This window comes from Coturnix japonica, chromosome 18 (assembly GCF_054131305.1).
Source record: "Coturnix japonica strain WE chromosome 18, WE-NBRP24, whole genome shotgun sequence".
NCBI classification, from domain to species: domain Eukaryota; kingdom Metazoa; phylum Chordata; class Aves; order Galliformes; family Phasianidae; genus Coturnix; species Coturnix japonica.
Window position 1 is genome coordinate 14,024,587 of NC_140680.1, and position 12,456 is coordinate 14,037,042.

A 12,456-nucleotide genomic window follows, 5' to 3' on the forward strand; every position below is an offset into this window, starting at 1 on the left:
GCCAAGCCCCGAACAAACAGGGACAGGAACAGGAACAGCCACAGCATGGCCATCACTTCACCCCAGGCTGAGCCCCCTCCTGCCTCCAGCAATGAGCCCCCAGCTGATACTGCCTTCCCTGTTCCCTGCTGGACCCTCCCCCAGACACATCCAGGTTATCTCCTCCTGTGCTCCTATTCCTGCAGCAAGCTGGTGGGCGGTGAGCAGCCAGGGGAAAGCTGAAATGAGCCATAGAAAGCAATGCACAATAACAATAATCCACAGCCAGATCCAACCCCTCCTCCCCAGCAGCTCCAGGCGTCTCCATTGCTGCTCATGCTTCTCTGCCAGGACCTGCATAGGTCTGAGTGCAGCAAGAGGGGACCTCAAGCCCCCAGCCTCTGTGTGAAAGGAATGAATGGACCTTCCTAGGTTGCTCCAGCAGTGAAGAAAGCCATGGGGTCTGCAGTGTGCTGGAGCTGAATCCTGCTTTGCAGCTCAGTAATGGTCCCTGCCATGACGTGCAGCTGGGGCTCGGGAAAGCCAGCAGGCAGGGTGAGCTAGCAAAATACCATTTATTGGTACAAATCAGACATCATGAAACAAACTTGCTTTAGAAAGAGCTGTCGTGTTCTGCACAGATGGGCTGGACTGGAGCTATCTGGTCACAGACGAGCAGTCGGCAATGCTGGCAGACAGTGGGTGCACAGGTGTGGGGCTGCAGCCCGGCCCTCGGGCTCCTGGCAGCCTGGTGGAAGTCCTTGAAGAGGAGAGAGAGCAGTGAGAGCTGCGTGTCCTGCACAGGTGGGGCTAACCAAGGTGCTCAGGACTTGAGAAAATGGAGATGGAAGTGAGAGCAGGAGAAGGAGAGAGCTGTCACCGTGCTGGGACTCCTCTGAAGAAGGAAACTTCCTCTAGGTTGATGCCTTGGAGTTTCCCAGCAGGTCTTCACCCTGTGTATCTTTAACAGCCCTCTGGCCATCATGTGCTGGTTGCAGAGCAGGGGCTGGTGGTGTCCCAGACGCGGCTGCATCCTGGACTACACAGCTCTGTGTGTGTCGGGTGGCAGTTTGATGGGCAGCCCACATAATGGCTGGGATTTGCACTCAGACACCAGCTCTGGATGTGCAGCATCTCCCACTGGGTCCCAGGAACAAGGCACTGGTCGCTGCCTCGCTCACTGATGCCACACTTGCTCTGTGTACATCTCCCTACCTCCTGGGGCAGAAATACAGGCATGCAGCACAGCACATTCACACAGCCAGACAAGACAAAGGGACAACATTTACAGAGATGGATCGCCCCTAAAGGGGACGTGGGAGTGGGGAAACTCAAGGCAGATTTGCTGAAATCTGCTCATCTGGACACCCAGCAGCACCTGCTGCCAACACAGCTCTGCAAGGGACGAGAGAAATGCCTGCTCCCCCTCCTCCCGTCCTGCCTCATCCTCTTGCTCCTTCCCCCACCCCCCCACAGGCAGCCCTATAAACTCCTGAGCAGTCCATGCATGGAGCTGTGTGCTGCAGATGGACCCAGCAGCTGAAGGAAGGTGTAATATGGGTGATCCAGGCCCTGCAATGGACGCTATTTCAGGTCGTTGTTGATAACCACACCATCAGGCATGTCATAGTATGTCGTCATTTTCTTCCTCTTGCCAAAGGTGGAAAAGCTGTTCTTGCTCTCCAGGCCTGGAACCAGGGGACCATCTTTACTGGAAAGCAGAGTTGGGGTGCCAGGGATGTAGACGTTGTGCTGGTAGTCAGGGGCTGGGACGTGCCCGGGGTACAGGGGGCCATACTGGGGTGCCCAGACGCTGTTGGTGCCTGCTGAAGCCTTCTGAAACTCTGGAGAAAAGACTGGTGTGAGGACGGCTTGTTGGGGTCTGCACCCCTTGTCAGGGGGATGGTCCCACCCATATCCCAGAACACCCGTGTGTCACCACCATCCTCCCTCCTTCCCAGGGCCCTGGGCATCCCTGCACACACTGCTGAGGGCAGGGCTGTGTTCCCCCAGGGACATCGGCTGGTTCTGGTCTCCCACCCAGGCAGCCCCATACTGACCAGAGACTGGGGTCACCAGCGTGCACAGCCTCTCGTGCTCCTTCTGCAGGGCTCTGCGGATTTCCCCCACATCCTCCAGGCTCTGGGAGCTAAAGAGAAGAGACCGAGGAGACCATTTCAGTGCTGCATCAGAGGGAGCCTCCCCATCCCCACAGCCCCTCCATCTGTGCCTGTAGGTCCCATACCTCTTCAGAGCAGGTCGCTGCACGCTGGGGGGCAGCCAGTCTGTGTTGGGCTGCTTTATCTGGAAACACAGAGTGGGGAATGTCTGTTAGCCTTCAGTAACCAGCAAGGCCCCATCTCCTCCATCCCCTCTTCTTGTGGGAAGCTCCAATATTACAGACAGGGAAACTGAGGCAGATCTAATCCAGCCCCCTCCCTTCTGGGCCCCCCACTCAAGACACTGGCTTGTCACTCGCTCACCACCTGTGTGGGATGTTCCATTGCCAAGCTCTGCTCTGGGGAGAGAGTGGATTTTAATTCCAATAACCCCTTGATGCAGATTTGATGATGACTTCACCCAGGTCTCGGGCACCAGGGGTGAGGGTGCAGAATGGGCGGTGTGTGCAGTGATCTGAGGCCGCAGCTACCAGGGGAATATCCCATTAACACATCAGGCAAGGCCAGTGGTGCAAGGAGACGCAGAGGGAGACCCTGCTGGCAGCAAGTCCTGTGCTCCATGCAGGGCTGTTTCATTAGTAGTCCAGAGTAAATGGATTAGATGCTTCATCACCCTCCATCCTTGTAATCATGTTTTGGACAAATCCTCTCGTTGGGAAAATGAGACATCCCTGATTTCAATACCTAATAAATACTGACATCAAAATACCACCCTGAGATCCCCACTCCCTCCCCAGCAGCAGAGCCCATGGCTGTGGTGCCTGGATGTGGACATCTGTGGGTCCCCCCTGGCATGGGGGAGCACAGAGGTGTACTGGTGTGGAGATGGTCCCTCACCCCCCCCGACTCCAGGCACTGAAGCAGCTCCATGGCCTCTAATGCACGCAGAAGGTGATGGGGAGGGGACTCCATCTCACTCCTGCTTTTCTCTGTGGGGAATCTCAGTGGACCCTCCCCACCACCCAACCCTATTCTCTGTGAGGACCATGTCTGATTCCTCCTGTGGGCTGAGGGGTGAGATCCCTGGGAATAGGGGGCATGGAGGAGTGTGGTGCCAGCCCTGTGCCCACCTCACCTGCTTGGGGCCGTGGAGGGGCTGCCCTGGCCGGGACCGCTTCCCAGCAGCAGGCAGGTTCCCAGGGCCCTTCTCATTGTTGCGGGGCAGGCTGCAGGGCTTGAGGAACATAAAGTCGCTCTGGGCAGACTCTGGCCCGAGGCACAACTTGTAGCAGTAGCCCGGGGGGCCACCATCGGGCACATCGAGGTGGGCGGCCGTGCTGGCACCGGGCTGTGCTGCCAGGTTGGATGTCTTGAGACCATCAGGAGAGCGTCTGGGCCGTGGGCAGCAGCTGCAGCCATCACCCTGCCAGGGGTATCGCATCCCACGGCACCGGATGGCTGTGAGGATGAGGATGGCCAACAGGAAGGTGAAGGAGATGGAGCCCAGGGACACCAGGAGGTAGAGGGTGAGCGGAGAGGAGGAGGCTTCTGGGGGGAGGCTGAAGTTGCTGAAGTCAGAGAGAGTCTGTGGCATGGTCTCCACCACGGAGAGAAGGAGGGACACTGTGGCTGAGAGTGCTGGCTGCCCTCCGTCTCTCACCTGCACCAGCAGGCGCTGCCGGGCCGCATCCTGCTCCAGGAAGGAACGGAGGGTGCGCAGCTCACCTGTGTCTGGTGCCAGGCTGAACAGCGTGAAGTCGGTGGCCTGGAGCAGCTGGTACGACAGGCGGGAGTTCAGCCCTGCGTCTGCATCCACTGCCGTCACTGTGCCCACCAGGTAGCCAGGCCCAGCAGAGCGCGGCACCAACTCGGTGGCCACGGAGCCATTGCGCGGCATGGGGGACACGATGACAGGAGCATTGTCATTCTGGTCCAGCACGAAGATGTGCACGGTGACGTTGGCACTGAGCGGGGGGAAACCCGCGTCCTGCGCTTGCACCTGGATCTGGAAGCTGCGGATCTGCTCATAATCGAGGGAGCGCAGGGCGTACATGTGCCCGCTGTCTGAGTTGATGGACACGTAGGTGCCCACGGGCATGCCATGGATGTGCCCGTCAGTGATGGAGTAGGACAGGTAGGCGTTCTGCTGGCAGTCGGGGTCCAGAGCACTGACAGAACAAATGGAAGCCCCCGGCGCATTGTTCTCCATCACATAGACGCTGTATGAGGGCTGCAGGAAGCGCGGGGCGTTGTCGTTCACATCAGACACCGGCACGGTGAGGGTGCTGCGGGTCAGCAGAGAGGGGGATCCCATGTCCCGGGCCGTGATGCTGATGTTGTACTCAGACACTGCCTCCCTGTCCAGCGGTTCCGTGGTAACCAGTGTGTAGTAGTTGCGGAAGGAGGAGCGGAGCTCGAAGGGCGCACTGGGACTCAGCTCACAGCTCACACGCCCGTTGTCCCCGGAGTCCCGGTCCAGAACACTGATGACTGCAATGACGGTGCCCGGTGGGGCATCTTCCTGCACTGGCGTGGAAACCGAGGTAAGGGTCACCTCAGGAGCGTTGTCATTCACATCAAGGAGGTGCACAAGCACCCGGCAGTGCACAGCCACCGCCGAGGGCCCACGGTCCTTGGCTTGCACGTAGAGCTCATGCAGGCTGGCACGCTCATAGTCCAGGGGCCCCTTCAGCAGCACCTGCCCGCTGCGGGGCTCCACACGGAAGAGCTCTCGGACACTTGGTGGTGCGTGCCCGCTGAAGGAGTACTCGATCTCCCCGTTGGGGCCCTCATCCAGGTCGGTGGCGTTCAGCTGGATGACCAGGGTGCCGGCGGGGGCGTCCTCAGGCAGGCTCACTCCATACGAGGGCTGGTCAAAGGCAGGAACGTTGTCATTGGCATCCAGCACGGTGACAAGGATTTGGGCTGTGCCCGAGCGCCTGGGGATGCCACCATCAAGCGCGGTGAGCAGCAGCCGGTGTGTGCGCTGCTGCTCACGGTCCAGGGCGCGCTCCAGCACCAGCTCTGCAAACTTGCTGCCGTCGCTGCGTGTCTGCACCTCGAGTGAGAAGAAGCTGTTGGGGCTGAGCTGGTAGGTGTGCACCGAGTTGGTGCCCATGTCGGAATCCTGGGCGCTCTCGAGTGGGAAGCGGGCACCCAGCACGGCAGACTCGGCCACCTCGAGCACGTACTCCTGCCAGGGGAAGGTGGGAGCGTGGTCGTTGATGTCCAGCACCTCCACCTCCACACGGTACAGCTCCAGAGGGCTCTCGACGAGCAGCTGCAGGTGGAGCAGGCAGGTGCCCCCTGTTTCGCACACCTCCTCCCGGTCGATCCGCTCGTTCACGAAGAGGATCCCGTTCTCCAGGTTCACCTCCAGGTGCTGCCTCGCCCCGGCCCCGGCCACAATGCGGAACCGCCGCGCCGACAGCGTGGACACGTCCAGCCCCAGGTCCTCGCCGAGGTTGGCCACGAAGGCTCCGTGCTCCAGCTCCTCGGGCACGGCGTAGCGCAGCTGCCCGCCCGTGGAGTGCGGAACAGCCGGGAGAGCGAGGAGGAGGAGGAGGGAGGGGAGGGAAAGCTGCCCCCTCCCGCAACGTGCCCCGGCCCCCATAGCCACACAGCCCCCCCGGAGTCCACCCGCCGTGCCCGTTCTCGTGCTTCCGAGGGGTTCCGGGCTGCCGGGATCGGCGGGGGCCGTTCCCGCTGCTCCGATCGCGCAGTACCAGCCCCCGCCGCGGTCGCCGTTTAACCCCTTCCCCCCGGAGCCGCTCTTAATCAGGGGACGGGGCTGACCCCGAGCCGAGCCCCGGTGAGACCGACCGCTGCCCCGGCCCGGGGTGCCGGTGTTACCCCTCAGCTGCAGAGCCCGTCCCCGCGGTAAGATTAAGAGGAGCGCGGATCGCAGCGGCTGCCAAATCCCCCGGCTGCGTCCCCCGCCGTGCCGGTCCTAACCTTTAGCAGATGGTTAAGCCCCTCCAGACTTGATTACATTTCCCCGCACACCGTTTTCCTTGTAATGCGGAGTTTTTAATTACCGGAGCAGGGGGATTACAGCCTCGGATAAAGCTGAGCCCATCGGCACGGAGACCCCCCCCCCCCGACCCCCGCCTGCCTCCGCCCCCGACACCCCCTCTGCCCGCAGCCCCGCTCCCGCCGGTACCGAGTGCAGACCTCTCCCGGTCCCCGTCCGCGATCCCCGCAGCGGGAACACGGGCACAAACTTTCCGCCGGCCCCGGAGAGGGAGGAGGGCGCGGACAGAGCCTCGGTTCCCGTCCTGCCTCCGCAGGACGACCCCCGCCCCGCCCGGTACCGGACTCGGTGGTCGATCCTCGCCGCGCTCTCTCTCCCGTCGCTCCGCAGACTCCCGTTAGCGGGACGGCGCGGACAGCCGCCCCCCGGCGCTGAGGTCCCGGATAATCCCCTAACGATCTAGTTAAGGGATCGGCGGAGCTCGGAGCGGCTTGAGCTGAGCACGGATATTTTACCGCCTTTGTCTCTGCCTCCCGGTCCCCAGCGGGCTCCCGCGGAAGGGAATTGCCGGCTCCGGGCGGACCTCGGGAGTCCCGCGTGGGAGGCGGCGTGCGGGGCGATCCTGCAGGCAGCGGAGCTGGGGGCGTTGTGGGGCGGGGAGGGAGGAGATGGACCCCGGGAGCGCAGCGCGACCCACGCGGGACGCGGCACTCGTGGGGCTGCCGAGGAAGGCAGCGGGGAAGGGCGGGGTGGCAGCGGGGTGGCAGAGAGCAGCGGACGGGTTATAAGAGGCGTCGCCGGGTCACGCGTGGGCTCGGACCCGGGAGGGAGCAGTGGGATCGGGACGGCTCCTGGTAAGCGAAGCCAAAGCTGTATCGGAAGCGCCGATCGCTGCCGGCACGTTCCCTGCACCATCTTCCGAGCCAGAGCCACCCCTCCCCATTTCACCCTCCTTATCCCTGCAGTGACCCCACAACCTCTGATCTGTCCCCTCGTCCCTGATCGGCCGTGTCGTGTTCCCCCCCCCAACCTCCCAACCTTCCCTTACACCCCTTAAATCGCGGATCCGAATCTCCCCCAGCTCTACAGGAGCTAAGACGAACGAGGAATTGGGCGGTGGGGGTCTCGTTTTCCCACCCCCGTTTCCAGCCAAGTGCGTTCCCTGAAATCCTCGGAGCTGTTTTCACCCTTTTGTTTAATTCACATTTCAATATTCATTCTCCTCCCCTCGGGTGCGATGTGCTCCGGGCGGAATTCTCCCCCCGCCCCCCTCGGCTCGGTCCTGTTTGCGTTTCTCCAGCTCTGCTGTGCGATGTCCCCCAGCGCAGCTCATCACTTTTCCTGTTCTGGGGAGGTAGGGAGGAATCGATCCCTGTTCTCCCTCGGTTTTTGTGTTTTTGTTTTTTTCCTATGGGATGCAATGGAACATCCCCATTAGCTCCTCTTCCCCACCTTCCCAAACTCTGCCCCCTCCCCCCAGTCCTCCTTTGGTGTCCTTCTGCAGCACCAACCCTCTCCAATATTTGTGCTTTACCAACCATACAAACTCGCTGCTCGCAGCCCCTCCGGATTCTCCTCTTCCCCATGTCCAAGACTTCAGTGGACCAAAGACAAAAGAGGAGGGTGGGGGGCGGGGGGGACAACGACACGGGTTGTCCTCAAGATCCCTCTCCTGGGGGAAATGTCACGGGCTGTGGGGTGAGTGTGGGTGCTGCAGGGGGATGAGGACTCAAGAGAGACCTCCTTGTGAGGGGGGGGGGTTGTGACAGGGGACAGCAGAATGGGGGAGATGGGATGGGGAGAGCCCAGCACCCCCCCTAACACCCCGCTCACGTGGCACAGATTTTATGTTCTCTCTTTCATCCAGGGGAGCATTCAGCCCTGGTTCTCATGGGATAAGGAGCCAGAGCACAGCTAGAAGCTGGGCTGGGAAGGCGCTGGAAGCCACAAGCAGGGGGGCTTGGCTTGCTGTGAGATGCCTTGGCACAGCGGCGGGTGGCCGGCTGCCGCGGGTCAGCACTGATGCGCCTTGGCAGAGCGGCTGGCAGGTCGGGCCGGGATGCAGCAGGAGATGCCGCAGGTTGAGCCGCTTCGGAAAAGCCACGCAGGGAGCAAAGAGGGGGGAGGCACCACACTGCCCGCCAGCGCCAAGCCTCACTGCCACGCCACCACCCTGCCCACCGTGTTCTGGGGCAGAAGAAGGGTCTGAAAGTGAATCAGCCCCTGTCAGACTTCGTATCCCCTCCCCCAGCTCCCCAAGGCACCCGTGTGCCCAGCCATGCGTATGGGTTTGTTGCTTCCTTCTTGCTGGAAGCGAGAGCAGCTATAGTTTGCATTGCCCGTGAGGGAAAGCACAGCGAGGGCTCCTGCTGGAAGCTGGGAACGAGCCCACTGCTCACTGGCCTACAGCTGATGAGCAGCACGGGGTCAGACACCGGAGGCTTGACTACTGGGAGCCACCAGGATCCTTCTCTGCTGAAGCTTCTGCTTCTGCCATCCCTTGGGAGGAGAAAGCAGCGCCCTGAAGGGGGTGGTGGCCATCCCAGTGTGTTATCGGTGCTGGTGGGACACCCTGCCTGCCCTTGAGTGCTGGGATGTGAAGCATTAAACATACATCAAGCCATGCTACAGCTGTGCTGGCATCCCCAGTATGAGAGAGACATTGATAAAATAGAGCAAGTGCAGTGGCAGCCACTGATAGCAATACAGGCAGCGCCCTGAGGAGAGGCTGAGGCTGCATCAGCCTGGAGAAGGCAGCAAGGAACAGGATCTAACTGCTCTCTGTTTCCCTAAAGGGAAGATGGAGCCCATCTCCCTTCAGAGGTGCACAGAGACAGGATGAGAAGCTGTGGGCACAGTCTGGACAGGGGACATTTCTGTTAGATACCAGAAAAAGAGCTTCAGTGTGAGGATGGTAAAACACTGGCATAGGGACCTGGCAGGGCTGGGAATCACCACCCTTGATGAGGCCCTGATACAGCAGATCTACCAGCCCTGTTCTGAATGGGGCTGGGACAGGAGAGCTCCAGATGTCTGCAGAGAAATGGAATCTCTCTTGGAAGAGAGATGACGCCTCCTCTGTCGGGCAGTGGGATCCTGTAATGCTGCACACGGTGCCTGTGTCCCAAGTTTTGGCAGAAGATAAAACTGACCAACAACGAAACAACTGATGTAAGGCTTGGAACAAGAACTTCCAGGGGGGAGGTGAAATGAGGCTGCCTCAATTGTGCAGAAACAAGGAGGGCTGACTGCAGAGCCAAGGAGGTGTCACAGGGAGGAAATACCGGGGGTAAGAGTTGAGCTGCAGGCACACAGACCCCCATGGGCTTACAGCTCTATGTGTTGATGGGTGAGAGGGGCTCACACTGTCTGGACTGTCAATGGTGTCCTCAGATCGACATAGAACAGATTTGTGTTCATCGGACCCATGTTCCCCAGAGTATCTGTATGACATGGGGACACTGGCCCTGGGGGGAGGGGTTCAGAGTGACTTCACATCCTCCAGCACAGGAACCACGACAGCTGTCCCCACTCTGAGTGATGCTACAAGAAATTTGCCCTGCTCCTTCTTATGGTCCAGCAGCCACAAGGATGCAAGCTGCCAGCCGCCAAAGGGTCAGAACTCTAATGTAACTCCAGCACTTCCCTTGGTGGAGTGCCCTGATCCTGAGCCTAAAGCCTGAAACCCCTCCTGTCCTCATGGGAGTTGGGTTCAACGAGTCCTTGCCTGCTCCCCACACACCTCCTTGCATCTCTACCCCAGCAACAAACACGTGTCTGCGTTTCCCTTCAGAGCCCCCTGTCTCTGGGCTGGGTTGGCTGTTTCAGGAAGGAAAGGCAGAAAAAAAGAAGGCACGTTCCCCTCCATCCCCATTTGTTTTGTAGCCATCTGCTTCTGTGGAGCCACCGTGGACCTCTGGGACTCATCTGTGGGGAGGAAATCCCAGGTTCCAGCACTGAACAGCCATGGGAATTTTTCCAGCTTCCCAACCCCCCCCCCACCCACCCCCCCGCACCTTCTTTCACATCCTCACACTCAGGTCAGACACTACCCCTACCTCCCCCCCGTCCCCCCAAGGACAACACCCTGAGATGCCCCCAGCACCCCCGCCCGCTCCCAGGAGCTCCGCACATCCCTCACCCCCCCAGCCCTACTTCTGTCCTCTCTGTCGGGAGATCAGTCTCCCAGGTACCGACACGCACGAGTCCGACCCCCCCCGGGAGGCTGGGGGTGGTGTTCTGTGCGGGAAGGCAAAGCTGCCATCAGCAGGCGCTTTGATCTGCAGACAATTACAGACGAGTGTAGGACCTCGCCTCGCTCAGCCAATAAATAATGGAATCCGTGCGTTGACACAGACAGATTCCCCCAAACTGTCAGAGAAAGGGAGACAGAGAGTGAGAGGAGCGGGCAGGGAGGGGAGAGGAGGGTATGTGGGGAGGCAGGGAGCAGCGGTGGGGGAGAAGAGAGCAAGTGTGCGAGGCGGTGGTGGTGCGGGGAGCAGAAGGGGAGAAGGGACCTGTGGAGGGAGAGCAGCACCGAGGAGGATGTATTTGGAGAGGGGAAGGAAAAGCAGGCAGGGGCTGTGGGCAGGGAGGGGGTGACGCACACACAGCAGGCTGGGAGCAGAGGAAAAATCTGGAGGTAGAAAAGAAAGAGAAGGAGGATCAAAGGCACGGCCACACTGCTGGGCTCCACGCTGCCCGGCGGATGGCACTGCTGTGGGCAGGGACCAGCTCCTGCCCTCCAAGGAGCTCCCAACGCACCCACACACGTGGGGTTTGGTTGGACTCCAGCTGAAGGCTGCCCTGGCAGCACAGCTGCCCCAAAGCAGCCCCGTGGCCCACGCTCCTCCACTCCGCCCCATCTTTCTCTTTCTCCAGCCTGGGGCTGTTTGCACTCCAGCTGATGATGGTTTTTGCTCCTGCCAGCTCCCAGCTGGGCCTTTTCTAACCCATGGAAAGGCTGCCCAGAGTGGGAGGCAGAGGGCATAGAACAGCTGGGTACCATTTGCAGGTGGCAGGAAGAGGGAGGGAGAGCGGCCAAGCTGAGACCCACCTCCTGCTGGTGGAACTCCAACATCTGCAAGGGCAGATCCAGCACCATCCAGCTCATAGAGCAGCAGGAGGCGAGGGTGCCAGCAAAGAGCCAAGGACAATTCTGCCTGAGTGCTGGGGGCAGAGAGCAATGGATGAAGACTCTACAGCAGCACCAGGCAGCAGTGGGAGCAAAGAGTTAACACAAAGTGTGCAGGGAATGCTATCTGTCTCTTCTCTAAATATTATTTCCTCCCATGAAACCAGCTTTTCATCCTTGGCTAGAGGCAGCTCCCGCTGCTGGGAATCCGGCAGCAGCTTGTATCTGTGGCTGCACACACCACCGCTCCCAGCACGCGTGCAGGCAGAGCCGTGCTCCCCCTGGGACAGGGACAGCAGCCCCAGCACAGGGACCAGCAGCTGGTCCCCCTCAGTGCCACAAGGGGGTTTGGTCCAAGGCTGCCAACGGCCCCAGGATGGAGCTTAGGGAAGGGGCTTTGAGGGCTGGGGCAGAATCTGATTTTAAAAAAAGGAATAAAAAGAAAAAAAGCCCTCTCCTAGTAGCTGTACTGCAGGGGGATTTCCTCCCACACCTCCCATGTGAAGCACAGAGCGATGCAGAGCTGCAGGCAGCGGGTTCTGAAAGGCTCTGTCAGACCTGGAAAGGAGAGAAGGGCTGGAGGAGTCCCTCACCCCAACATGTTCTGTGTGCTCAGTGGGGAAAGCAAGGTGACAAACTGGGAAAGCCAAAAGGTGCAGAGCAGCCTCCGTCCTTTCCCCAGGAGGGCTCTGCTGGATCATGGCACGGCCCAGGAGCAATTGTCCAGTCATCTTAATTCAGGCAGCAAGGGTCTGGTTTTGTGCAGAGCTGGTGGCTGAGATAAAATGGCTGCTACTAAATCTTGTCTGAAACAACCTGAACTTTTAATGTGCATGAAACAGAACCATGGCAGCATCCCTTTGCTGCCCCAGAGGGCACAAAGGCACAAGCGTCTCCTCTCTCCCATTCAGCAGGAGCCACGTGCTGCAGTCTGAGCAGCGCTGGCTACGTGGCTGGAATGAAAGTTGCCTTCCAGCTCGAATGCTCAGGGAGTGTTTGCTGAAGTCTGAGGATTGCCAAGTTAAAAGGGTCAAATCTCCAAGGACAGTTGTATCTGACTGGCTATATATCATTTCAATAGCATCTTCAACGGGGATTATAATCTGAATTGAAGTGGAAAGACCTGAGGCAATGAAGCTGTCAGCAGTCTAAGATTAAGGAATTAAAACAGCAGCAGAGCATTACAGGATTTGTTGGAGATGTATTAGGAGGAGCAGGCTGAGCACATTGCAGCCTTCCTCGGGTCGGAA

General features: G+C 59.8%; 1 protein-coding gene across 1 annotated transcript; it reads right to left on the bottom strand.

Moving 5' to 3' along the window:
- Positions 1 to 535: 535 nt before the first annotated feature.
- LOC107320368 (protocadherin-10-like) lies at positions 536 to 6,187 on the bottom strand. The gene is made up of 4 exons (XM_015876126.3): positions 3,235 to 6,187; positions 2,225 to 2,283; positions 2,040 to 2,128; positions 536 to 1,823 (listed from the first exon to the last, which is right to left on the bottom strand). Exons 1-4 carry the CDS (start codon positions 5,710 to 5,712, stop codon positions 1,564 to 1,566), a joined length of 2,886 nt encoding a protein of 961 aa, XP_015731612.2. The 5' UTR covers positions 5,713 to 6,187; the 3' UTR covers positions 536 to 1,563.
- Positions 6,188 to 12,456: the final 6,269 nt, after the last annotated feature.